The sequence below is a fragment of the Leptinotarsa decemlineata genome, unplaced genomic scaffold, assembly GCF_025532065.1.
Source record: "Leptinotarsa decemlineata unplaced genomic scaffold, Ldec_3_MD MMD2_tig00000090_RagTag_RagTag, whole genome shotgun sequence".
Lineage (NCBI taxonomy): Eukaryota > Metazoa > Arthropoda > Insecta > Coleoptera > Chrysomelidae > Leptinotarsa > Leptinotarsa decemlineata.
The window spans coordinates 1,500,143-1,527,473 of NW_027412541.1; the positions used below are offsets into that span (position 1 = coordinate 1,500,143).

The following is a 27,331-nucleotide window of genomic DNA, read 5'->3' on the forward strand; positions in this document are numbered from 1 at the left end:
ATTAATACTTGTGTAGGGACAGTTGGCTGATACAATGAGTTTATGTAGAATGCTGACTCATTTATTCGACATGTTTCAATCATATATTTGATGATAACATCAAAATACAGGTAAAATTCTCAATATTTAAATCTGGCAACACTGTTCGCAAATCTCATTCTAAACCATGTTCGATTGTCCCTCGTCACAAACTGTGGATGAAAAGTTGTGGGTAACTTCACACTAATTATGATATTGACCTATGTTCAAGGTCATATAAACTTGAATATAGGGATTGACTTAGAGATTCGAGTCTGTCTCACATAAGTTACCTTGAGTATTGATTTGACCTTGACTTCGAACGATGTTACACAACCTTGAGCTATGTCCACGACATATGACCTTGAATTGCTCGCTGAGCAGACGGTTGCCGTGGTTCTTTCAATCAGAACGAGGATCCAGTTAGGTTAGGTCAAAATAAGTGGGTCTATTATACCCTCCGCCGCAACTCGCAAGGCTCACACCTATTCATACTCCACCAAATAATCCCAGCTTCTCAACGAAGCCGATTAATTTGTATGGTGAGTAGTTTTTCAGGTCAGATGGTTGGAATACGTCTCTCCCAATCTCTGAAAATCTGATTCGGTCCCCAGCGGGGCAGGCACATACTTTTTGCCTTTTAATACATACATATAATTCGATATTTTTTCTCAGTGTACTTTGTGGATGTGGATAACTTCACACCCGTTAATTTGAATTCAGCTATCAGAAGGACCGCATGGGAATTAGGTGATCTGATTTTTGATGACGTACATATATCAAATTATGATTTGAGTGTTTGTTTTGATTCTGAAGAGGTGCAGAACATCATAGGGAAATATCAGTTCAAATCATCGGCTTCAAACTTTCAAATATTGACTTTGGCTTTCTAGTTCTTCATTTTTATACAAAAAATGTGAAAAGATTCCCAAACTTTTGTAACAAGGCGAGAAGTTGAAAGTCAAAACCTTTCTCTCCCAAAAATAATCTCTCCTGAAAAAATATACCCTCTCAATTTGAATAATGACATTGCGAATAAATGAAATATGATGTATAATTATTATGTATTATGGATGAAACCATGTTGAAACCATATATATCGTATATATCTATTAGGATAATAAATAAGTGGCACAAACATTATTGATTGTTTTATTAATCAATATCAAGTAGTTACAGGTCAGTCTTCACACTCGTATGTTTTGGTTGGTTTCCGGTTTCTGCCGTGGTTCTGCGTGGTCATATCAGTTGATACGCCACTGAAGATGACTGCCGCAGTTGCAGTTGAAACCTTTGGAGATTGTAACCAAAGAAGACCATAGCAGAACCCGGAAACCAATCAAAATATACGAGTATGAAGGTAGCCACGGATTCCTTTCCATGGGTTTGTAGCGAGAGCCTGCGGCACACGGCGTCAGCGACACTCAAAATGTGTTGTAAATTGGGGAACAGCTACGACTTTGTTCAATGAAAAATATGCGTTGATGGGGACCATGGGTTATTTTATATATATATATATATATATATATATATATATATATATATATATATATATATATATAATGTTATGGAAAGACTCAAATACAACAGTGTATGGGAATTTTGTTTTTGTACGAAACTATAAAATGAAAATGCATCTAAATTTAAGAGCTTATGTTAAATTAGTACAATAGATAATTTTCCTGATAAAGAATTTGAAAATTTGTATATGTGAAAATTGATAGATGGTAACTAGGGGAACGAGATTTTCAAATTTTTTATCAACAAGGGGATTCTTCTCGAGGCAACGAAAGAGACGCCACGCTAAATTTTTCTCTCCTTAAAATTTGAAATATATAGTATATAAATTAAGAAGTAATCAGAATAGTAGTCAATACTGATTTGTAATAACAAATTCAGTGAAAAAAAACCTACCTGTCCAGCCAAGTCTAGTAAGATATCCATGAGTTCCAGCTTTTCAGAAATATCACAACACACACACACACCAGCGTTGGAGGAAAGTAAGGTATTTACCTATCACATTTCTAAATAATATATGCATATATTAATGAAAATACCCAAGAACTCAACACGACCATAAATATAGAAGTTTGAATCAAGTATATAAGTCTGCCGAATTACAGTGATCTGCAATTATAAACTGACATTTACCAAATTTGTTCGGTGTATTCACTTTGAATAGTTCGTTGTAGATTTAGGACATTATTAGCTTTAAAGAATTTTCTCTTTTGGCAATTGATAAATTTATATATTTTTTGAATTCCACATATTTTTACTCTTATAATTAAAACTGTAATATATTTTCTAAGATCAATTGTGTCTTTTTCCAAATTTTTTCACAGGTGAAATCTTCTAAGAAAAATCAAAGTTTGGTAAGTAATTGTTGTGTTTGTGCCTGAATCCACCTGAGAGGTTGAGAAAAATCTCTATACACTGAGGTTTAAGATTTAAACTCAACATAAGATTCTAGCCGATTAAAATTTTCATAAATAATAATAATAATAATAATAATAATAAAAATTAGAAATTTTTCGATTTTTCAAAACCCAAATCAAATTTGAATTCATTTTACATCATCATCTTCATCATATAACAAATTGTCGCCCAACGCGGAGCTTGATCAAACAGCTAAATTGAACAGCTCAATTACTAAGTTAAAAAAATAAAAAATATACAAATAACATAAAATTTAAATTAAATTACTGAAAAATGGAAACAAGAAGAACAAAGAAGAGCCAACAGGCAGAACAGACTACTGAGGAAAATGTGGAAGAGGTACAGCAGAAAATAGGAGACCCCATCATGGAAGAACCAGTAAGACAAACACCGATGGACATGAATGAATTGTTCGAAAGATTGGAAAGACTAAGACAAGAAGATATGGAAAAATTGGAAAGAATGAGGAAAGAAGAAACAGAAAGCAGAAAAGAAGATATGGAAAGAGTAAGACAAGAAGAAATTGAAATATTAGAAAGAAAAAGGAATGAATATATGAAGAAGTTATTTGGAAAAATAGATGAGCAGACAAATAATGTTAAGAAGTTAGAAGTTCAAATAAACCATAATAATTTGAAACAAGAGTTAGCAGAATATAAAAGGACTATTGAAGAAAAAGTAGAAAAAATTTCACAGGAATTGGAAGATAATAGGAAAGAAAACGAAGAAGAGATTGACCAGGTACATGGAAGAATAACGATTGTAGAAGAAGGATTGGTGCAGGAAGTAAATACAAGAAAACTTAAATAAAAAAATAGATAGGGAAAATAAATTAACTAGAGAAAAGTTTAAAGAACATGAAAAAATATAAATGAAAAAGTAATTGATATTAACAATAAAATAAAACAAACTGAGAGAAACCTAAGTAATAGAGAAGAATCAATAAGACCAATTATAGCTATAGGTAATGAAAATAAATTAATATTTAATGGAAACATTAAAAGACAACATCCAGTACCTTTCATAGAACTCATAAAAAGTAAATATGAAAATTTGTCATTTAAAGAAATGAAAGAAGTTATTAGAAGTCAATTGAAGGAGGAAGCATTATTGTGGTTCACTAATAAAGAGAAAGAATTGACAAATTTTGATGAATTTTCAAATACATTTTTGAGCTATTTCTGGGGACCTTCCCAACAAAAGTTAATAAAAGATGAATTGTTAGGGAGAAAATTCAATTCCAATAGAGGAACATCTTACCACAAATATGCCATGAAAATATATAGTGCATCACAGTATTTAAATTGCAATTTCACAGAAGAATATATAGTCAACTTAATAATCCAACATTTTGATAATAATTTAGAGGAGATTATGATGCTGTATTTTAAAGATATGGTATCTGTATTTTAAAGATATGGATAGTCTATGTCAATTTTTGATGACACAGGAAAGAAGGAGAATCAATTACAATAATTTTCAAAATAGGGTTAATCAAAATAATAATAGACAGGAATATGCTAATAGAGAAAGAAATAATAATTATAATAATCGGAATCAATACAACCAATCATATAGGAGACAGAATAATAACAGAAATGATAATAATAATTATATAAATGACAGATATTACAATAATAGAACACAAAATCATAATAGATACAATAATATGAATTTTAATAATAACAATAATAATAATAAAATAGAAATGAAAATAACTGAGAAAATAACAATAATTATACCAGATATGGACAAAATAGGTGCAATAATAATAATAACAGATACTATAACAACAATAATACATTTAGACGACGAAGTAGAAGTACTGACAGAAATAATGACAGAGACTATAGGCCTCAAAATACAAATATACAAGACAGTAGGTATAGACAGGATAGGAGAAGTCGAAGTACAGAGGAAATTCGACATATAAATAGTACACGACAAACAGATAATAAAACAGAGACACCACAAAGACAGAATGAGGTAGAAAACTCAAATGAAATTCCACAGAATTTTCAGTAAGCAACCTACCAACAGCAAATTTCAACAAAATACACTATGCAGGAATTTATCAACTTCCTAGGGAATTTATAGAAATTGAAAAAACTTTTAAATTAGAAAATGTTAGAGGACTTATAAAAATAGTAAATTTTCATAATAAAGATATTGAATTATTAATAGATACAGGATCTGAAATTTCATTACTAAATTCAAAAATTATTAGGGAATTGAATTTGGAACATTTATGTTACAGTATGCCAAAAACTGTATTGGTAGGTGCAAATAATAAAAAGTTACATGAAGTGACTAAAAGAATAAATAGTGTAATAAAATTCAATAACGAAGAATTTGCTATACAATTTTTGATAATAGATAATTTACTTTACGACGCAATACTTGGAGCAGAGAAACTAGACCGAAACAATGTAATAATTGACTCCGACAAAGGAGTATTACAGATAGGAGAAGTAATAATAGAATTTATCAATCATAATGAAAATAAATCAGAAATAAATACGAATGTTCTAAATCAAGTAAATAAAAGAGTAATAGAAGAATAACCTATGTTAGATATTGAATGTGCGGAATCAATGAAAGATAAAGTACTGACATTATTGAATGAACATCCAAATTTAATCAACAGTGAAAATAGGGTAACAAAATATATTCATAAAATAGAGGTTGAAGAAATACAAAATTTTAAATCTAAAACATACCCTTTCCTTATAAATACAGAAATCAGGTACAACATGAGATAACAAAAATGTTAGAACAAGAAATAATTGAACGATGCAATTCAAAATACATTAATCCTATTGTGGTAGTAAAAAAGAATAATGGTGAACTAAGATTATGTTTGGATGCTAGAAATATTAATAAATTCACCACACCTCAATACGAGGCACTTTTAAATATTGATGCAATTTTTGGAAGTATTACTAATGCAAAAATATTCTCTAAAATAAGATTTGAAACATAGTTTTTGTTTAATTCCACTTCACAAAGATAGCAGGGACTATACAGCATTTTCAATTGATGGAGTCTTGTATAGATTCAGGGTAGTTCCATATAGTTTGCAGAGTTCTTGTTCAGCATTGGATAGGACAATCCATACCATTCTAGACAAATACAACGATTTTATTCTTCACTCTATTGATGACATCTTGATATATTCCACAGACAGGGAAAGTCACCTGAAACACATAAAATTGTTAATAAATGAATTAGATAAAGCAGGACTTAAAATTAATATTGAAAAATCAAAATTTTATTAAACAGAAGTGACTTTCCTAGGATACAAATTAGACATAAAAGGAATAAGCATGGATGAAGAAAGAATTAGAGTTATAATGGAATATAAAAGACCTGTAAATTTAAAAACATTAAGGGGATTTTTGGGAATGATAAATTATTTAAAAAAATTAATGCCAGACATAAGTAATAAAACGTTGAGTTCAATTGAACTATTAAAAAAGAACAATAAATGGAAATGGGGACAAGAACAAGAAAATGCTTTTAATAATATCAAAGTGGAATTTGCAAACAATCTAATAATTTACCATCCTAATTACAATCTACCATTTATATTAAGAACTGATGCATCTATATTTAAACTTGCTGGAGTTTTATTACAAGAACAAGAAGGAAAAGAGGTACCTATATGTTTTGTGTCGAGAGTGACCAAAACATATGAACAGCATTACAGCATAACAGAACTAGAATTTGCAGGCATAATCTTTTGTATAACCAAATTGAGATTTTATTTACTAGGATCAAAATTTATTATTGAGACAGATCATATGTCTTTATTAAATGTAATGAATAACAAATTATTTTTGCATTACTTTTGCAAGAATATGATTTTGAGATCAGACATATAAAAGGAAAAAACAATATTGTTGCGGATGCATTGACAAGATCAGATGGCAAAGTAAAAAGAGAAAGAATTTTACAAATTGGGGTGAATATATTAATTGACCAACAGGGAATATTTTCAATGAATAAAATTATGGAAGATCAAAATGAATTAGAAGCAAAAGATATAATTTAATGTAAAAAAGTCAATGGTATTTGGATAAAGATTATAAAGGATCAGGAACTATATGTAATTAGTAATCAATTAGCTCATAATATATTGAACTATTTACATGAACATAATGGTCATCCTGGAGTGAGAAAAGTATGGATAATGTTTAGGGAAAATTATTTTTGCAGAAAAGATATTTAACAAATAGTTGTAACATTTGCCAAATTTATAAGAGCAAAAATTCTGTGAATACAAATATCCCAAGAAATATAATCACCACCAACAAATTAGAGGGAATTGCCAAGGATTTTATTAGTGATTTAATAACAAAAAATGATAGAAACAAACATATTCTTGTTATAGTAGACATTTTTACAAAATTTATAAAATTATATCCTTGTAAAAAAACAAATGTGCATATTATAACAAATTGTCTTCAACAATATTTTAATGAAGTAGAAAAACCACAAAAATGTATTTTGGATAATGCAACTTATTTTCAAAATGATAGATTTAAAAACTTTTGTCATAAAAATAAAATTAAATTGATATTTACCTGTATTAGACATCCAGAGTCAAATCCATCGGAAATATATGTTCAAGAAGTAATCAAATTTCTCAGAATATTGTCCAGAGAAATATATCAATCAGTTGCCACACACAGTAACACATATCAGTCCATATTTTTTAATGATGGGACAACATCCTCCCAGAAAATGGCTGAAAGAGGAAAACAAAGAATTAGAGGAAATTTTATCAGAAGTAAGAATAAGACAGAATAAAAGTGGTAGTAAATATTTAAAAGAAAGAATAAAAAGAAAATACATAAAAATATAATTTTTGAAAAAGGTCAGTTGGTTTTAATAAGGACAAATAGAGTAACTGATTTAAAAGAGAACATATGTGCAAAGCTAATTCCAATATTTGAAGGTCCTTATGAAATTGTCAGTGAAAATAATATGAATAGCTATAAATTAAAATATTCAAATGTTTATATAAATAAATACCTCAAGTATCTAATACTTGAGGTATTTGTTATGAAAAGACTCGAAATACAACAGTGTATATATATATATATATATATATATATATATATATATATATATATATATATATATATATATATATATTGAAACCCACAGCTTTGAACATATATTTTTTGGGATTTTGGTTTCTACAAGTTTTTCAAAAAGTAATTTCAGTTGAACATTACCATAGGCTGCTTGAATGTCTGAAATTGCTGCTGTAGTGGTTTTATTTTCCGTAAATTCTATATGAATATCCATTGCGATCTGAGAAACTGCTTCCTGAGTAGATTTGCCTCGTCTAAATCCATATTGAGGTAATTGATGTTCGTTCTAACCAATGTTCCAATCTGTTCTTTATTATTCTTTCGAAAGTTTTCAATATACAAGAAGCAAGCGAGATGGATCGATAAGAATTTTCATCATTTTTAGTTCTTCCTTGTTTATGAATCGGCAGAATCAAGTAGTCTTTCCATTCATGAGGAATAGGTATTTCATTATTCAATACTTGATTGAAAATGTCTAGAATGGATTTTTTGTGTGGTTCTGTCATGTGGAATAGCATGGAGTATGAAATATTGTCCTTGCCTGGGGCAGTGTTATGTGTGTGTTTCAAGGCCTTATTCAATTTCCACATTTCAATGTTTCTCGATAGATGGCTATGTTCATGATCAAGTAGATTTTCTTGCGTCGTAAGGAACATCTGATTAACTGAGTCAGGAGCTATTTTATTATGACATTTTTCTAGCTATTCCTCTTCAGGATCTATTAGAGATACATTACCCATTCTTCTATTCTTAAATCTGTTTACACGTTGCCAGATGTCTCTCATAGGTATTGTTCTATTGAGACCTTCACAATAAGCTTGCCAGATACTTCTTTTGCTCTGTTTCAAAGTTCGTTTTGAAGTTGCATATGCTTTTTTATATTCCAATAGTTTCAACTGATTAGGATTGTGTTTGAAACGAATGTATGCTTCTCTCCTGTTACTTACTGCTGCATCACATTCCTCATTCCACCATAGTTTTGGAGTATGTTGAGAGGTCTTTCTAGAACTTTTATTTTTTGGTATAGACTGCGAAGCGGCAAAATTAATAATTTCTATAAGCTGATGATAATAAGGAACAGGTTCTATTGAATCAAGCGTATCTCGATATTGGGAGCAATTGGCTTTTTTAAATTCCATATTTTATGAATTTTTTCCTCAGATATATTATGCGAGTAGAGACTCTCGATAATCATTGGAAGATGATTTGAATGGGAAACACTTGATGAAGTGTTTCCCAACGAAATAAGTCACTTATTTCAGAGGAGCATATTGTCACATCTATGGCAATACATCTTCTACTTGTAGCAAGGGTCTTAGATCCATCATTTAAATAGATTAAATTACTACTTTCAATAGCATCTAGTAGATTTTTTCCATATGTGTCGTCAAATTCATTACCCCAGGCCACGTGATGTGCATTAAAATCTCCTGCTATGAAACAAGGTTTTGGAATATCATTAACAAATTTAACCCATTCTTGACTACTAATGTATGTTTGGGGTTTAACGTAAAGTGAAACTAAATGAATTTTGTTATGGTTGGGTAAAATGTTTGCTGACACATCTATGGCTGATATATTATTGGAGTTATTTATATTGATTTCTTTATATTTTATTTTTGTTTTAGTTAATATGGCTACTCCTCCTTTACCATCGTTTATGTCTTTCCGTATACAATTAAATCCCGCGAATTTGTCATATGTTTGTGGTTTGAACCATGTTTCTGAAAGTAAGGCAAATGAAATTTGGTTTTGAACAAGAAAATATTTTAAATTTCCTTTATTTGCAATCGCAGAACGACAATTTCATTGACAAATTTTGATATGATTCATTGGGGCTGCGAATTTGATGACACATTTACATTTAACTGCTTACTTATTATATTTACAAGGTCTGATTCGTGAATATCAAAATTATTCGAAGTTTTCATTATGTTTATTACATGGGTAACTAATTCTAAAATAATATTAGTAAGATTAGGAATTTCCTCAATGTTTGAGCAATTTTGATTTATGTTTCGCAAATATGCAGTTTTTTTTTTATTTTCCCTTCTTCATTGTGTGTTGATATATTTTTGTGTGCTTCGTATGTAGGATCTGGACTGGATGGTCTTAAGCGTTTTGCAGGAGTTCTCTGTTCATGTAATTTGTGAGATTTATGCAAGTGAGGCGTTTGTTGAGCATTCTGAAATTGATTTGGAGTAAAAGATTGTTCAATAACTGATCTTTGATGCGATGTATTAGGTTGTAATGTGGAATTCTCCTGTTGGTTTGGGTTATTCAATATGCTAGCATATGATGATTTTGGAACTTTTTGACATGCGTCATGATAATTTATATTGAGGTTTGACATTGCTTGTTTGATTTGTTTTTGTCTTTTGAATTCCGGACATATTTTCATATTTGTACTTCAGTGAGATCCACCGCAGTTGAAACATTTTGGATCGGGATTAGAATTTTGACAGTCTGAAAAGAACTGTACTGTACGCCACATTGAATGCAGCGTGGTTTACTTTTACATTGTTTTCCCAAGTACCCATATCGAAAACAGTTATAGCATAATAACACTTTTTGAATGTAGGGTTCAACTTCAATTCTCACTCTATTAATTGAAATATATTTTGGAAGTACCTGACTTCTAACAGTAATTATACACAATTTTGTAGCAACATATTCTGTTTTATCGTCTTTGGAATTTTTTTTTTTCATTCGTCTAACATTCTCGACTTGAAAATTGCAATGCATATCAAATGGTTTGATTTTGTTTTCAATATATTCTTCCGAAAAAACCGTATCTATATCCCTAATAACCCCTTGCCGTACGACAATGAATCTGGGAATATATAATTCCAAATTATTATTTTTCAAACTAGGTGAACTTTTCTGATCAATAAGATAATTTGTTGATTTGTAATCTTTCATTTTTATTCTGATTCTGTTTCTTCCTATCGAGTCTAAGCTAATAATCTTATTATCCACTTTAGGAAAATTTGAAAGAATTATATCGCCTACCTTTACAGCATTGAATCTTCCACGAAAATCATCGCTATTATTCTCCACATAAATTTGATATGGTCCTGTATCCGACATACTGTACCTATTAATCGATGGCTTTGGTATGTTTTCATTACCTATTTTTTGTTGGTTTTCGTCGAGAGGTTCTAATCCGCTTTATCTATTGACGTATTCTGCAATTTTTTCTGCTCTTTTCATATTAAAAATAGTATTGTTACATATTATTGGTGATACTGTATCCATATATGTTAACACATGAGGAGGGGTTGAATTAGGAGGTGGTTCGGGGGGTTTACCCCCATTTACACTAGACATCACTTTGTAGTTTCAAAGAACTCAATACACACTATATTATCCAAGTATAAGATTTGAAATAAACGAGCTGATACAAATGAATTTGTTTTAATAAGATGAGATGCGATACACTTCCAACACGTACGAAGTCTATCACAGAACTCATTTTGTATCATTATATGAGTTGTAAAACCAGTATCACATTTTCACTACACGGACAAAGAGTGTGTCCCATGTGTCAATTGGCTGACCTAACGATTTCAAAGATCTAATATATCTGTTTGTTACATCTAATAGTTTTCTTGATTGTGAAAAAGAATCTTCGTTTATTTGTCTATATGACTTAAAGCTAAACGTTTTTTATTCTCGAAACGGCCTTTCAACAATGTCCATGTTTCTAAATAATTTCGTTCCGAAACTTCTAGAGCCCGAACCACTCCTGCTGCCTCACCCTTCAGAGCAGTTTAAAAAAAAATAATTTTTGTATGCAGATTAGCCCTGTGTTTGTGTGAATTAAGACATAAAATGTGTCGTGTAATTCCATCAATTCCTTATACGAACAGTGAAATGAAGGAATTTCCATCGTTGGTAGTTTTACATTTTTGTCTACCGGTTGCCCTCCCTGTACAATGTTTTGAACACCCCCTGTATTCTCGTTATCTTGTTCCGAGTAAATTAGTGTTTTTCGCAAGAGAAATAACTCTAATATATGTTTCTTTAAAAATGTACCCCTCTTTCTGCTGTTCATTAGACCTATCAAGGTTTTCTATAAAAGCCTGTAATGATTGAAACTCATCCCAACATTCTTTGCCGTTTTCTATTCGAGCCGGCAATTGCCACAACGTGATGTCCGTAATTGAAGAGAAAACAGTTTCAAACCACTTTACTCTTCCCTCTACTACCTACACCCCTTTTACGAATTAAATCATTCAGTTCGTTCGCCATTTAAACTATGAATCCACATTAATTGTGTTAGTTTCCGAAAAATGTCCAATAAAAAAAGCCTATAATGTGATAACAGGTAGAACCAGTTCAAAATAGAAAATATTTTGGAAAGAAAAAGGATAAATGTATTCAATGATTCTCCCTTTATGCCGTTTGTGTAGATATATTTCTACCTGTTATATTTGTGGTTGTTGATTCGTTGCGATCCCATTACGAAGGGTTCTAATGTCGTTAATACTGTGGCCACATTGTCCAAACTACGCGCCAACTCCCTCCACCTCTTTGATTTCCACGATGAAGATGCTCTTTTGGTTCCGATTCACCGGTAGGTACGCGATACACACGTTTTACCGCTTCCTAGTGCCTTTTTACGAATTCCTTCACTTATAAATTAAGCTTTCAAAGTTAGTTGAAATTTGCGATAAGACGTATTATCAATTGTCCTTTTCGATTTACCATGTTTTGTTTGTATGATCAAACTGAATTTTGTAGCGTTAACCTTGTTAATAAAACACTACTTCAACATTTGACTATTTACTTCGATAGTAGATATTGGAATATTTTTCAGTGTGTAAATATGGAAGAGAACAAACAGATGTTTAACTATTGCCGTTTACGACAGAACCACAAAACTTACTAATATACATAAACCGATCTACGCTCTCTCGAGAGGGATGAAGCGTGAGAGGTTCAAGTGTTCTGGAATGCAGCCACTTGCCTAAACACGGGGGTACGAGACACAAGAAAATATGATTAAAATGAACTCTCACCGTAAAAAAGGAACACGAGTGTAACAATAATGAAGAGAAATATGTTCATTCGATTACTGACATATTAACGCCCATACATTGAAAATACCAATCAATTCAACAATGAAATTAAAAAACTAGACGAACTTTGCAATATCAAAGACGAATTTTTGGAGGTGTATTTATTTCTTTCTCTGGTATCAGGCCAATGCGGGTATTTTCTGGGCAAGATATGACACTGAAGTCTCGTATTCTTCAAAATTAAGAAAATTTCAATCATATTTCGTTCGAATCGATAGAGAAAAAGATTCGAAAAACAATTTGAAAAAGTCGAGTGACAGTAGAGAGTTCAAATTTCGAGGAAGGATATATATAAAATTGGAAACTGGGCATCTTGTTTCTTTGGCATTTTCCGAAATTTACAAAATAACTGATTTTTGAAGATTTTTGAAAAAAATGTCAAATTTGTCTTCAGACTCAATAAACGTTTTTGTGGACTGGCTGAACATGTTATCTCTTTAGATCATGTTATGGATTATGAAAGTACAAAAATTTTAGCAGTTGAAAATGTTACAATTGTAACTTGGATTATATTGGAAAAAACATCTAGAATTCTTAATGATAGAATAACTTCACATGAAAGTGATATAAAGCTTAATTAGAAATCATGCGCATTAGCACAACATTCTATAGAAACAGGAGATAAACCAAATTACTCTAATATCAAAGTTTTACATAGAGAAAAAATATTTCTGAACGCCAATGGGTATGATGAAACCATACCCATTGAAAAATGACATTTATGTGAAGGTATGACATTTGTCAAACCCAAAATCTTATACATGTTCAACCTTCTCCGTCATTTTATATGTTCAATTTATTGTTTTTAACTCATTTTTACTGTTAGTATGATTTGTAATTTTTTTCAATGGCGAAAAAACTAACAACTCAATAAATTATAGGCCGTGAAGAAGCTTTCCATTCGAAGCGAAACTTTGGCAAAGTAGATCAGAGTTTTGATTTTTTGACTGAGAGACCCCGTTAATCCATTTTGCTGTACATTTCTCCAGTCGTTAAGATTATCTACTTTATATTCACGGTGATGGCACATTAGACGTTTCTGGTGAACCAGACAACGGATCACTTTGAAAATTTAATGGAGGGCATATTCGGACATTCTCTAGCCAACTAAAATATTTTCGGCAATGCGGTGTTGCCGCTTCTATTAGAAAGCAGTAGCAACTTTGATTTTTCAAATGGAACACTCTGTATATAATATTATTTTTGGAATCTCCAACAATTGCCCGACAACTTTTCTTGATATTTCCCTGTACCTATCTGTTACCGTTTTCGAAATAAAAATTAATTTCAATTTTTTTCTTCGAAAATCATGACTTCTAAAAATGCCGATATCTTTTAGTTAAGAAGTACTATGATATCGAAATTTGGTTTGGAGTTAGGTGATACTTGGACACTTCCCACACGTCAGCCTAATCTCCGTTACTTCAATACAGGGTGGTAAAAAAATACAGTTTTTTCATTTGCTTCAAAAAGTTGCTGAAATTTGATTATTTTAAATGGAACACCCTGTATATTATTGAAAATTCGGAAAGCTGCTGAAATTTGCTTTCTTTCTATGTATATCATACCTATACCTAACTAGTCAAGTTTCGGACTTATGAACATTTATTTGTGAAAATGTCCCTTCAGAATGGTATTTCCATTCGGTATTTGGTAAGCAGGCCATGATTACTATTTGACAGTAGCGTTGTGACATTCTCCTAATAATATCGACATTTTCGTCACTTCAGAAGTTGCAAATACCTTCAAAACGATGGAACAAAACTATTCAAACGAAGTTCTTATGAATTTGTTTATTATTTTTGGACAGTGTGACAAAATTATCAGCAGAAAATGTAGAAAGTTCAATGAAATGTATCCGAATCTACCGCCAATGAACCTCAAGAAATTTATACGAATTCAGAACAATTTCAATGCATTTGGGTTTGATGTCGTCGAGTGAAACTACATTTTTATCAAGACTCGTTGCTCCGATCGACTTTCCACACGAGTACTTTTATTCATAAAATTGTCCAAGTAATCTTAATTTGTTGAAAAATATCTGTCATTTCAAAGTTTTGGGGTGTGGACCATCGGGGGTAGTCCGTTCCTGACTTTGTAGCAAAACAACTGACTCCTGCATGAAAGCTCATCGAAGGAGTTCATTTGTTTAGTCAATTACCAAAATTTGGATGATTTTGAATATTCACTTGAAAAGTTATCAAAGAAAAACATTTTTCATTTTGTAACTTCGAGGGCCCGTTACTTGGTAACGAAGGATTTTAGGAAAAAAAGTTATATGAAGTACTGGTGATATTTTGACCCCATCTATACATTCCCGAGAGGAAAAGAGGAAGTCCAGGGACACCCTATATATATATATATATATATATATATATATATATATATATATATATATATATATATATATATATATATATATATATACATCCGTCTATCATTTCTGCGTCTTTACATGAAAGTGGTGATTCTGCGTCCATATGAGTATACAGGATTCTGTAATGATAGATGTGAAGTTCAGGCTTTTTTCAACAGATAGCTACAAAGTATATTAAACTAACTTCAAAATTAAAAGAGTTTACCACATATTTATATCATACCACCATTTCTGAATCCGTACATGATGAAACCGATTCGGCTTCCTTGTATATTTCAAATTCCGACATATTAATCAACCTTTTTTGCGTCCTCAAGTATTTTATTTTTCAATCTGTAATCATTTCTGCGTCCTGCAGTGTTGCCACTTCTAGTCAAGGAGAATAGAGTGGAAGGGGTATATATCCAGAATACCAGTATATGCATACAGAAGTGGTGCTGATTTGATTTGTACCTCTGGAACACTGATTGTATACAGTATGGACGTAAAAAGTTCTTGAATGTTGCTAGTTGGGACTTCCATTCCATTCACAGTGAAAAAATAAGATAAAAAAAATATATAGACACAATAATCTGAAAATTAAAAAGGAAAAATTAAAAGATTTCAAACCAAGTCATTTGACGACGTTTCGATTGTTAGTATCCACAATCGTCTTCGGGTGTTGACGTCATCACCCAAAGTAACTTGGTTTGAAGTAAGTTGGTTCGAAATCTTTCAATTTTTAGCTTATTTTCATAGATTTATAAATTTTTCTTATTTTTTACTGTGATTTTTTTTCTGTTTTTTGTTTGTTTTTATTATCACGTTTTATTGTTAATTGTAATTGATATCTTAGCTTTTGTACAACCCGTAATTGATTTATTTTAATTTTCATGCTACAATAAATTTGTTTCCCAACAGCATTGATTTCGAACCTGTTAACACCATATTAGACAGTGGAAGTCCGAACTAGCAACATTCACCACGAATCGATAGATTCATGGTGAATGTAATGAGATATCATTACAACATGATGCAATGCCAATCAAATGAAGAGAATAAAAAAAGAGATATGGTGTGACAGGAGACTTTATATCAGTAAACTGAAAAATCAAAAAGAAACTTTATTTATTTACATCAATATTGACTAAAACATCAAAACAAAAAAGTAAAAGAAACTTTATTCATTGACATCAATATTGACTAAAACATCAAAACAAAAAAGTAAAAGTCCAAATTAAATATTCTTTTTGTATACATTTTGGATGAATACTTTGATTTTTGCCCAAGACTTATTTTCCAGCAATTCAGGATATTTGCTTATCAGATTTTCACATTCGTGTCGTCTGGGAGGTTTCTTCATATTGATGTGATTCTGAAAGAATTTTGTAACAACTTTTTTTTGTTGATTTGTCCAAGGTACTAGCAATCGCTTTTTGAAATTATTTGCATTTTTGTTCACTGTGGGAATTGATTCTCTTATATTTTGTTGCGATGCCTCAATGTCTTCGTCTAGAGTATTGGCTGAATCATTTATGCCCTCAGTAATTTCCAAATTATTTTTCATGTCATAATTTTCTGCATCTTCTTCTTCCAGAATGTCATCATCCATCTTCAAATCTATTTCATCTAAAGTTTTTCCTTTGTAGTTTCCTGCTTCCCCTCTTTCCATTAGCATCAACAACTTGGCAATTTTTGCAGTCTGATATACATCATCAGGAAGACGATACACCTGCTTATGTACATCTATTGTATGACCCATAAATGTAGCTAACTGCTCTATATCATTTTGAGTCATATTGAAAACTTGAGTTAAAGTAGCCAAATGTTTTCTCAACTTTGTTGAGGTTAATGCTTCCGGATTCACCGCGCCACACAATCGCGCATGCTTCTGAATGACTTTGTATCCTATTAAAGGCTGCTCTTTTGATGCAGGATTAGCAAATAAAAATAAATTAGATTCATTAACAAATTCAGATCGTGCCTGAAGTAACAATTTCATATGGTCCTGTACATTTGTACTGAAAAGAACTGGAACTCCTCTACCCCTTTTTCCTCTAGTAACAACCCTTTTGAAATTTTTCAATAATAATTTCTCTGCTGGGGTTACGGCATCGGCGAATTCCTCATAATTTTTATTATTACTTTTTTCTGTGTACATATAGGTTGCCAGTTTTATTCTTTGCAGTTCTCCAACTCTCCTTCTGTTCAAAAGAAGTAATCTGCAAAATATAGTCTCCATTAATATTTTGAAAGATTTAAAGTTTTTAATATTTTGTTTCAGGTTTTGTGCTGCCTTCGTTCCCTTTTCTATCAAATAGTCCCTAAACAACTTTAAGTCTGCTGCCAAGGGAACCAGAGTTATTTTATTCCAAGTCTTCGTGTTTAGGTCATTTCCTGCTTTAGTCGAAATTTCATGTTTCCATGTAGTTTCTAATAATTTTTTAAATAGTCCAACATGTGCTTCAGCTTCAGAGGCAGTCAAGTTCAAATAATTATGTTTCCGTTTTATAATATGCAAAATTGCTATATCGCAACAGTCCTTCAAGGACCTACTAATATTCATAGCAAAAGTAGGTGATTTGAACTCTTCTTTTTGCGGATCATATTTGGCAATAATCTTCACGCTCTGAACCACGAGATCGAAGTATTGTGGCTGAAGGAGATCAAATAAATTTTTTATGGAGGAATTCAATTTTTCGGATTCCATCAAAACTTTTGCCAATTCCCTCATTTTTCTTGAACAAACATTAATTTGATGAAATTCTCTGTGTGTGTTTAGGTATCTAGATCCAAAGGCACATATGAGGGAATCCTTTCTGGCAATTAGAGAAACTTTGTCTGCTATCATTCGTGGAAATACTTTAGTTTTCAAGTCTAAATTAGTCTGATTAACACGTAGCACCAAATTTTGTCCCGCACTGGATTTTCCCGAAGGGGGATTTTCATTGAGAGAGCAAATTTTCTTATGTTTCCATAAGAGTTTACGAGAATAAAATCCCAAACAGAAGGGACAAGGAATGTAATTTTCTTCAGAGTCTTTGAGCAGGCTCTTATGTACTGGTTTTGAAAAAGTCGTTGAATTCTGAATGAAGTTCCCTTTTTTTCTCAGACAAGCAGTAGCGCGTTTTCTTTCGATGGATTTAGGTGGTAAAGCTAAAATATTTTGTACTTCTGTTTCCCCACCATGATTGCGTTGAATGTGTCTTGCGAAATTTTTTACTTCCGTTTCGCAAAAAAAGCAAAAATCTGGATTACGAATACTTTTATAAATTGTTGTTCTGGAATTTTTTTGTGTTTTACTGATACCTGCTTCATTTACCAATTCAACGTGTTCATTTGTTGTACTTGAAATGATATTTTCGTCACCATCTGCATTCTGTAACAAAATGATTGCACTGAAATTTGAACTGAATGAATTTAAGACTTTCGTTGTCCAATTTTTAAGGTTAGCTAAAACTGTGTTTTTTCGTCAACCAACTGTGATCTCCATACAAACCCTCAAAAGTAAAGCATGTACAAGCAAAAAATTAGCGACGTTTTTCGTTATAATATGCAATTCGTAGCATGGAATAGAAGATATGTATCAAACACCCTTCGTTCCAGAGTAGGGATCATTTCCGCATTCATAATAGTAGAAGTTAGCACTAACGCTAACCAACTATTCGACTGAATTTATACATCAAACAGTTCTTCTATAGTTTAGAGTAAATACTCTTTCAAAGAAAGTTTTCAATAGATTCCATATGTAGATGTAATACTATTTCTTTGCAGTTCAATTTCTACTTACCGTCCTTATTAGGAGATAATATGGTTAGGAAGTTTAAACGAAAAGTTTAGTTTTATATCATTGACTAATTAAAGATTAGGTTTTAATGAAAAAATAAAAAAAGAATGGTAACACATTATGATTAATGTCTTTGCGATCATGTGGTGTGTGTATGTTTGGGAAGGAGTATATACTTGTCAACTTGAATCCTTTAATAATGAGATTTAAAAAACTTGACCCTTGATCACTTGCCTTGTAGACTATAGCCTCTGTTTCTTGGCGGAAATTTCAAACCATGCTTTACATTGCGCTTTCACGTTTCCCCGTTTTTTATTGAATTCAACTCCATATGTTCCAACGGTATTCAGTTGGTTGATGCGTCCTACTCATGCTTTAAGAGGTAAGACATTGGTGAACCTCAGTTAGCATAAGTTTCGACCTCGAGTGTTGTTGTAAGACGATAACAGCTGGTTAACGGAAACACCCATTTTGACCCATCATCAATAACACCCTATTATCAATAATATTATCAACACAGAACATATTATTCTTACCGTTTCGTCACTGACCAACATGGAAACTGGTTGCAATATATTTTGCTCGGCAATCTGGCTGTGTTCTGGTGTATCAGAATTTTTAATGATTTTGTTGGATATTATGACTATTTTTTTGCATTCTGGTATGTAAAAATCTTCAGAAGACTCATGATGTGATAGGTCTACGTTACACATTCTATTCTTGAATGATGAATTAGGATGACTTCCGACAGCTGCCTGAATAAAAAACAATTTGATAGAAGATTGTGATAAGTGACATTCGGCCTAAAGAGAAAAAGTGAATATCAAATACCAGAAGGAATAATTTCACTCAACCTTATGAAAAATTTATCCGAATTATTTCTCTTAATGCATAGATTTCATAAATTAGTTGAAGGCTAGGCTAACTTTTCCAGCAATTAAATGCACTCAGCCCATTTGACTAATTAAAATAAATATGTATCGTTGCTCGTAGTTCATATGAATTGGAGAATTTGGATTATTAAACTGAGTTTTTTGAGTTGAAATGGATTGTTTGTCAGAATTTTGAATAAAACAAAGAGATTTTGGACTATTCATTTTACTCACTCGAAATGCATAATTTTCAGTCCGACATCCCATGGTTTCATTTTCATCACAGTCGTAATCAGAATCTGGTAGATAAGTTGGGTCATCATCACTGTCAGATGAAAACAAACAACTCTTTACGGAGTTATTTTCTGAATGTATTTTCAATGGAATTGATAAAATTTGTGTATCTTGTATAGTACTGGAACATGCAGGAAAACCTAGAAAAAATTAGAAAATAAAATTTATATAAATTCGATTATCTTCTTCGAAAATGTTAATATTAATATCAAAATCGCCTGAAGCCGAACAAATAAAATGGAATACACTTTTTTTTAAACATTTGAAATAACAAATCTTGAGAAGTTACTCAGGACTAAGTAAAAAAAGATCTGAACTTATTTTTAGTTTTCATTTTATTTAATGAAAAATAGTATTGACGGAAAGTACAGCTAGACAAGCGACAAACTACTTTAAAAAAAATAATATTCGAAAAATTTTCATGTTTCAAAATGAGATTGAAACAGTTCGAAAATTTTAATTTTGTTTGAAGAGAAAATTGAAAGCATGGTTTAGCTACATTTGACTTAGAAACTAATAAAGATCAGCAAAAAAATGTGTTGGAAATTTGTTGGCGATTTTCAACATGAAAAATATGAACAAAATTAACTCACATAGTAATTAATAAAATTCTTGAGAGTGGTATTAATTTTTGTTTATACAACAGTTGTGAAGAAAATTTGAAGCATATTTCTTGTGAATCTCTTCAAAATAACGGAAATTAGCATAACTGAAAGAATTAATATCCATTTCTGAGATAATGAGAAAATATATTAACTTTTGAGTCAGATATTTCCGTATCATTATGGTACTTAGTAGAAAAACTAATTCTTGATCTTCTTCAATTATATCTATAAAATTGAAAATTTTCGTCTACACTAAAAATTGCTATATAGTGAGAAAAATCAGGTTTTCCATCTAAATCAAAAAAAGGGGATCTGTACTATCACTAACCCAGTTATACAAATAAAAATGAACAGCATGGGGATATTAGAAACGGTAAGTATTACGGTGTCGATTGAATTAAAGGAAAGTGGCGCATTTATGTGCCTAATAATATGCCATTCAGGAAGTGTCAATATTATGAGTAGTTTCGGAGATATCCGAGAATAGCCAAAATTTGAGAATTTCGTTTTTATTTTCTCCTAGATTTATTTCCGGAAGAAATGTAAAACAAATAGCACTTTGTCAAGACCACTTTTTGAGGACTCCACGATAACATAAGCAGAATTTTTCTTCGACGTTTCGTCTTGTAGAAAACATCATCAACTTTATATTTTCATATGGGCCTAACCTAAAGTATACCCTGTATACGACTCCATTTTTCATTTTGAATGTAGCAACATATCACACAATATGATTTCATGACCATTTTTCGCGCAAAATGAAAAGTGATTACTTAACCTGCTTTTCTTCAATTTTAAATAGTATGCGCTGGGAAAAGTGACACTCAATGTTATATTGTCATAATAATACTGTTGTTTGGTAGAATTGTTGACATATTGACGTTCCTAATTTTACATCTCGCTACCTACCTAATTCACCAACAATGGCATTTTTAATAAGCGTTTCGATTTTACCATGTGGGTTGAGAATCTCGGTACGAATGTAATTGGGCCTTTCATCTACCAAAACGATTCAACAAAAGAGCGGAACATGAATTTGTTAGTGAAGGATTTGGAAGACGCTTACATAATTTGCCTTTAGGGGTTACTCACAGCTGCTGGTTTCAACAAGGTGGTGATTAAGCACATAACGCTAGAATTGCTTGTGATTATTTGAACTGCCCAGGACAGTGAATTTGTACTCATAGTGACACAATGGCCTGCAATGTCCCCCGACCTAACCCCACTAGACTTTTTTCTTCGGAGATATACCAAAAATCAAATGTTCTGTCATAATTTTCAAAATGAAGAAGATTTGCTAAGATTGGTTACTGCGGCCTTTAACAATATTGTCCCCAATATGTAAACTCAAGCTTTAAATTCGTCTGTGAGACGAGCGTACTTGTGCTCAGAAAATAACGACGGGTTATTTGAACCCTTGTTATGAATTTCTGTTTATTTTTTTGTAATACATAAGAGCTCCTAATTATTACATTACAATTACATTTCATAAAGTAAACTTTTGAAATTGCGACTCATCTTTATATTCAGCAACGCAAAAATTCCTGCAAGTGGTAAGTTAAATTTTATTTTGAATAAGACTAATCAATTTACTTCGAGTATCAAAATATGACATTTTTTCCAGCGCGTAACTACTATCTAAAATTGAGGAAAAGCAGATTAAGTAATCACTCCTCATTTGGCGTGAGAAATGGTCATGAAATCATATTATGTAATACATTGCTGTATCCACGATGGAGTACAATACAGGCTATACTTTGGTTTAGTTGATGATGTTTTCTACAAGACGAAACGTCACAGAAAAATTCTGCTTACGTTCTGCCTAAAAAGTGTTCATGGCAAAGTGCTATTTGTTTTGAATTTGAAAAAAAAAAAACGAAATTCACAAATTTTGGTTTTTCTCGGATATCTCCGAAATCACTCGAAATATTAAAATTTCCCAAATGAAATATTATTAGGCACATAAATGCGCTACTTTTCTCTAATTCAATCAACCCCATATCACTTACCGTTTCCGATATCCCCATGCTGTTTATTCTTATCTCGGACACAGTGTATTCTTGAGTCAAGTAGTGGAAAAACTCATCAAATTAGGTCACTCTAAATATCGTAAAATTCTAATCTTAAAGGCTGCAGCATGCAAGTGCTTGTACCTTGATCACTAACAAAATCGATTATTTGTGGAAAAAAATATCTCTTGAAATTTTAGTCGAACAAAACTGTTTGAAGAAATGCAATTATTTTGAAAATCGTTACTAACAGATTACAGAGGTAGCAGTGCAGTGTGAGCAGTGCAAAAGCCCATGACATCGTTCTTGCCGAGAACTCGCGCTGTGATCTCTTGTAGAAAAAAATTGACATTCAAAATGTTTTTTCATTCCGAGGTAATATTCGAAACAATTTATCGTCATTCACCTATTGCACTCATAATATGCACTGTAATATGAAAAGTACACAAATTGTAAGGAAACACCAAACTCATTACTATTATCTAACACTCATTTCTTACCTTCAGGAAGAATATTATTTTTCTCTGGTAATTTTATAGACTCAGTTCCAGAATTAAGGCACATTTGGAGTATTCTGCTGGACCGTGCACTGGAATTCATTGCTCTCAAATTTTCCATATTGAACAACACAACACAACACATATCATTTGTCACGGAACGAACAACTACCCAATTCTCATGAATTTTGAACATTCCCATAGAATACACGGAATATACAATGTTGTCAGATTTGCGGAGTTTCAATCGTCTGCGACATGTCGCAAAAATATACAACAAGATATACTTGTGTCGACGCGAACACCCCCTAGCGAAGAAAGACATGAACCACTTTCGGGAACTGGCTGTACATTCAACAACCTTTTTTGCGTCCTGACGTAACCATCATTCAGACCAAACTCGGGGTTTCCGACAATTTATGGCGCGAAAATATGAATCACCAGATTAACTATTACTGAATACTTTTTCGTGCACTCGCTTTATTGATATTATGACGACACCATAACAGAAAAACCTTTCGGCGCCCGTATACGGACGTAGAAAGGTGGAGGACGCTGGATCATATGTAAATATACAATGTATGGACGCAAAAAGAATAGCGGGATGTATATATATATATATATATATATATATATATATATATATATATTTCATATACTCAAAATAAAGGAAAATTAGTTTCATCAATAAATATATATATATATATATATATATATATATATATATATATATATATATAGAGGAAGGGTAGTCGTTGCTGACTAGTTAAGAATAAAAACTATTGCCCACTATCCCCACTATCCAATAGTTTTTATATATATATATATATATATATATATATATATATATATATATATATATATATATACATACATATATGAATATTACTGTAGTTTTTTAACACCTCGACACGTGTTTCGATCATCAAGAGAAAGATTTAAACAGTTTTAATCTTTCTCTTTGAGGATGATCACTTGGTGATCGAAACACATGTCGAGGTGTTAAAAATAACTATTTGGTGTTGGGAAAAAACTCCAGTAATATTCATTACCTACTACACCTATTATATATATATATATATATATATATATATATATATATATATATATATATATATAAAATAAATAGATAAGTACTCTTTGATCATTCCCATATTGATTTCAATTTAAGAGCCACCGGTATACAGCTGTTTCAGCCTATTGGGCATCGTTAGTACCGGGCAGGCGGTCCTCGATTGAAGACAAAATGAGAAAAAACCAAGAAAGTACTTGATAAAAATAGCTGCGTAAACGCAAGCGAAATATAAGTGGAACCACCTATTGGTGTGACACCCAAGTCAACTTGCCAAGTTTTTATGTCAGTGTTGGTGGTTTGACCAATCAACCGACAACTGCGGTAGCAGAAATTTGGGAAGCTAACCTGAAATGCCATCGGAAAACGAATCCACATGTTTCTAGAAATGATATGAAATCTAGAAAGGTTAATGCAGTCAAGCTGCTGGAAAATAATTCCATGAAAATCAAAAAATAAATAGATAAGTACTCTTTGATCATTCCCATATTGATTTCAATTTAAGAGCCACCGGTATACAGCTGTTTCAGCCTATTGGGCATCGTCAGTACCGGGCAGGCGGTCCTCGATTGAAGACAAAATGAGAAAAAACCAAGAAAGTACTTGATAAAAATAGCTGCGTAAACGCAAGCGGTTGATTGGTCAAACCACCAACACTGACATAAAAACTTGGCAAGTTGACTTGGGTGTCACACCAATAGGTGGTTCCACTTATGTTTCGCTTGCGTTTACGCAGCTATTTTTATCAAGTACTTTCTTGGTTTTTTCTCATTTTGTCTTCAATCGAGGACCGCCTGCCCGGTACTGACGATGCCCAATAGGCTGAAACAGCTGTATACCGGTGGCTCTTAAATTGAAATCAATATGGGAATGATCAAAGAGTACTTATCTATTTATTTTTTGATTTTCATGGAATTATTTTCCAGCAGCTTGACTGCATTAACCTTTCTAGATTATATATATATATATATATATATATATATATATATATATATATATATATATATATATATATATATATATATAATAGGACTAACACAAATCTTGATATTGTTCATGTGTGAGAGAATAGCGTAATTAGCATGACCATTACAGTATGCGACACTGAAAACGAAACAGATTGAATATCTTTAAGATGCATCTGTTGGGACAAAAATGCAAAAATAGATCAATTTTCAATTTAAAAGATACATCTCTCAATCATTACTTCAACTATCATACCTCCTCCCTGCCTCTTAGTGACTATTTAACTTAAAATTTCAATAGGAAAAGTACTGTGTGACATATCATTAAATAGGTAATTTTATAGGGAACAATGTCAAAAATTACCCCAGAAATGTACATTATTCAAATTATTGTTATCTTTTATGGCTTGTTCATGATATGTTTCAAATGAAGTAATTTGAAATACAGAATAATTATTTTCCCGCAAGAGGGCGCCAAAATGAAAAGTTACATAGAGAATAGTCACATTGATGAATTCCTTAACAAATAACTTTTTAAATGTGTCGCGCAATTAGTACTTACCCCAATTAAATTCATATGATTGTCACCAAGGGGCAGCGAAGGATGTATGACACTCAAGTTTATGATAGAAAGATGTCCCCTTAAATTGAAAATCGACTTGTTTTTACATTTTTTTTTTAACGAATGTGTCTTGAAGATACTCAAGATATTCAGTCCGTTTCGCTTTTGGTGTCATTTATTTGTTGCAATACAGGTATTGCATTCAGCATGATTATGGAAAGAATAACCTAGGTGTAATATTTTAATTGAAAATATGTCATGTTTCTGGCAATACACATTTTCTTTATCAAATGTTCCTTCAACTAGTAGTAATACATATAATAAGATATGATATCAGTAACAGTTTAAGTAAAAATAGGGCGTATAACTATTTGGGGCTCATTACAATTTTATGATATGAACATCTTTAAAATATGAGAATGATAATTGAAATATGATAATGAATATTATCAGAAGTTTCATATGAGTTTCATTAACATTCATAAACAAACGAATCATCCATAATATAATTTTTGAAGCATTTTAGCAGCCATTTGCTAAAAATGGAATTCATACAAGGTGTTTCAAATTCTATCCTCACCATTGGGATCTCGGAAACTATGAGAGATACCAAGATGGTTAAATAGAGGCAAAGTTGCGCATTTACCTGACTAACAATATGCCGTTGAGAAAGTTCTGAAATTCCGTATATATCCGAAGATATAAGGAAAAAATTGAAATCTAAAACAATGGTTTTAATTTTTTTCTGGCTTTAATTTTCCAAGGTTTCGAAAATAAATTGCACTTCCACATTGACAGTTTTTCCTGATACATAATGGTGTTTTCAGATTTGTAAGCCCGACGTTTCATCTTCCGACCACCATCATCAACTGTATTTGTTCTTATGGGCGCTACATTGGAATCTTTCTGTTTTGAATATTACCAAATTTTTCCTTTTCAATGATGTATAATAAGTTATCATTTTTTTTCGAAAAGTTGGAGATATTGAAAAAAATTATTCTTATTATAATAGGCTTTGACTTTAATGTTTTTGAATTTAAATTTTAATTTGTTACACTCATAATAACATTTTGTTATTGTACAAGTCATTGAATTTTTGGCGAAAAATGTCTTTCACGAATGAAGGAAAAAGAGATATGATACACATTTTTTACAAGTACGATAGAAACAGTGTTAGGACATCGGAAATGTATTTAAACTTGTATTCCGAAAGACGACAACCACATCGAACTATGTTCAAGTTATTAGATCAGAATCTCACCGAGTTTGGTTCATTTGAAAAGCCGAGGAAAAAATATGGAGACAGAATGGACCAAAAACTAAAGAAAATTTGATAAATGACGTATGTATGAGGTAAGTTAGACATTGTGTCATTTTCAATAAAAATTAATAATTTGAATATAAACATGAACCCGGGGAAATCTACACGTCAAATTTCGTCCGAAATGAATATTTGTCATTCAAGTGTTTCGAGATATCTCAAAAAGCGGTTTAAAGTATTACAAAATACACATATCTCAAAAATTGCATCCAGGTGATCCCGAAAGGCGAGTAGAATTTTGTTTCGAGAAATTCGACCTCAAGTGCGATTCAAAATTAACATGTGGGCAGGAATTCACAAAGATAGAATGGGTCCTAATTAATTAGACGGAATTCTGAATGGAGAAAACTA

The 27,331-nt window shown here is 31.6% G+C and overlaps 2 protein-coding genes across 4 annotated transcripts in view; one reads left to right on the forward strand and one right to left on the reverse strand.

Annotated features, from left to right (window-relative positions):
- Positions 1 to 27,331, forward strand: part of LOC111514388 (very long chain fatty acid elongase AAEL008004) — a 201,237-nt gene that overhangs the window by 13,535 nt on the left and 160,371 nt on the right. The window lies entirely within an intron of this gene.
- LOC141481176 (uncharacterized) lies at positions 16,108 to 23,590 on the reverse strand. Of its 2 annotated transcripts, none has more exons than XM_074172310.1 (4): positions 23,064 to 23,590; positions 19,890 to 20,089; positions 19,320 to 19,538; positions 16,108 to 18,375 (listed from the first exon to the last, which is right to left on the reverse strand). In XM_074172310.1, exons 1-4 carry the CDS (start codon positions 23,383 to 23,385, stop codon positions 16,234 to 16,236), a joined length of 2,883 nt encoding a protein of 960 aa, XP_074028411.1. In that variant the 5' UTR covers positions 23,386 to 23,590; the 3' UTR covers positions 16,108 to 16,233. The 2 variants fall into 2 exon arrangements, with proteins under 2 accessions (XP_074028411.1, XP_074028412.1); XM_074172311.1 differs by lacking the exon at positions 23,064 to 23,590 and adding an exon at positions 22,708 to 22,884.

Bases quoted from the DNA above. Each gene is read 5' to 3' on its own strand.
- LOC141481176 (XM_074172310.1), bottom strand. From the start codon at position 23,385: ATGTCTTTCTTCGCTAGGGGGTGTTCGCGTCGACACAAGTATATCTTG. The intron at 19,539-19,889 runs GTGAGTAAAATG...TTTTTTATTCAG, and splicing joins CTGAAAATTATGCATTTCGA to GCAGCTGTCGGAAGTCATCC. The intron at 18,376-19,319 runs GTAAGAATAATA...ATTTTGTTACAG, and splicing joins TGTTGGTCAGTGACGAAACG to AATGCAGATGGTGACGAAAA.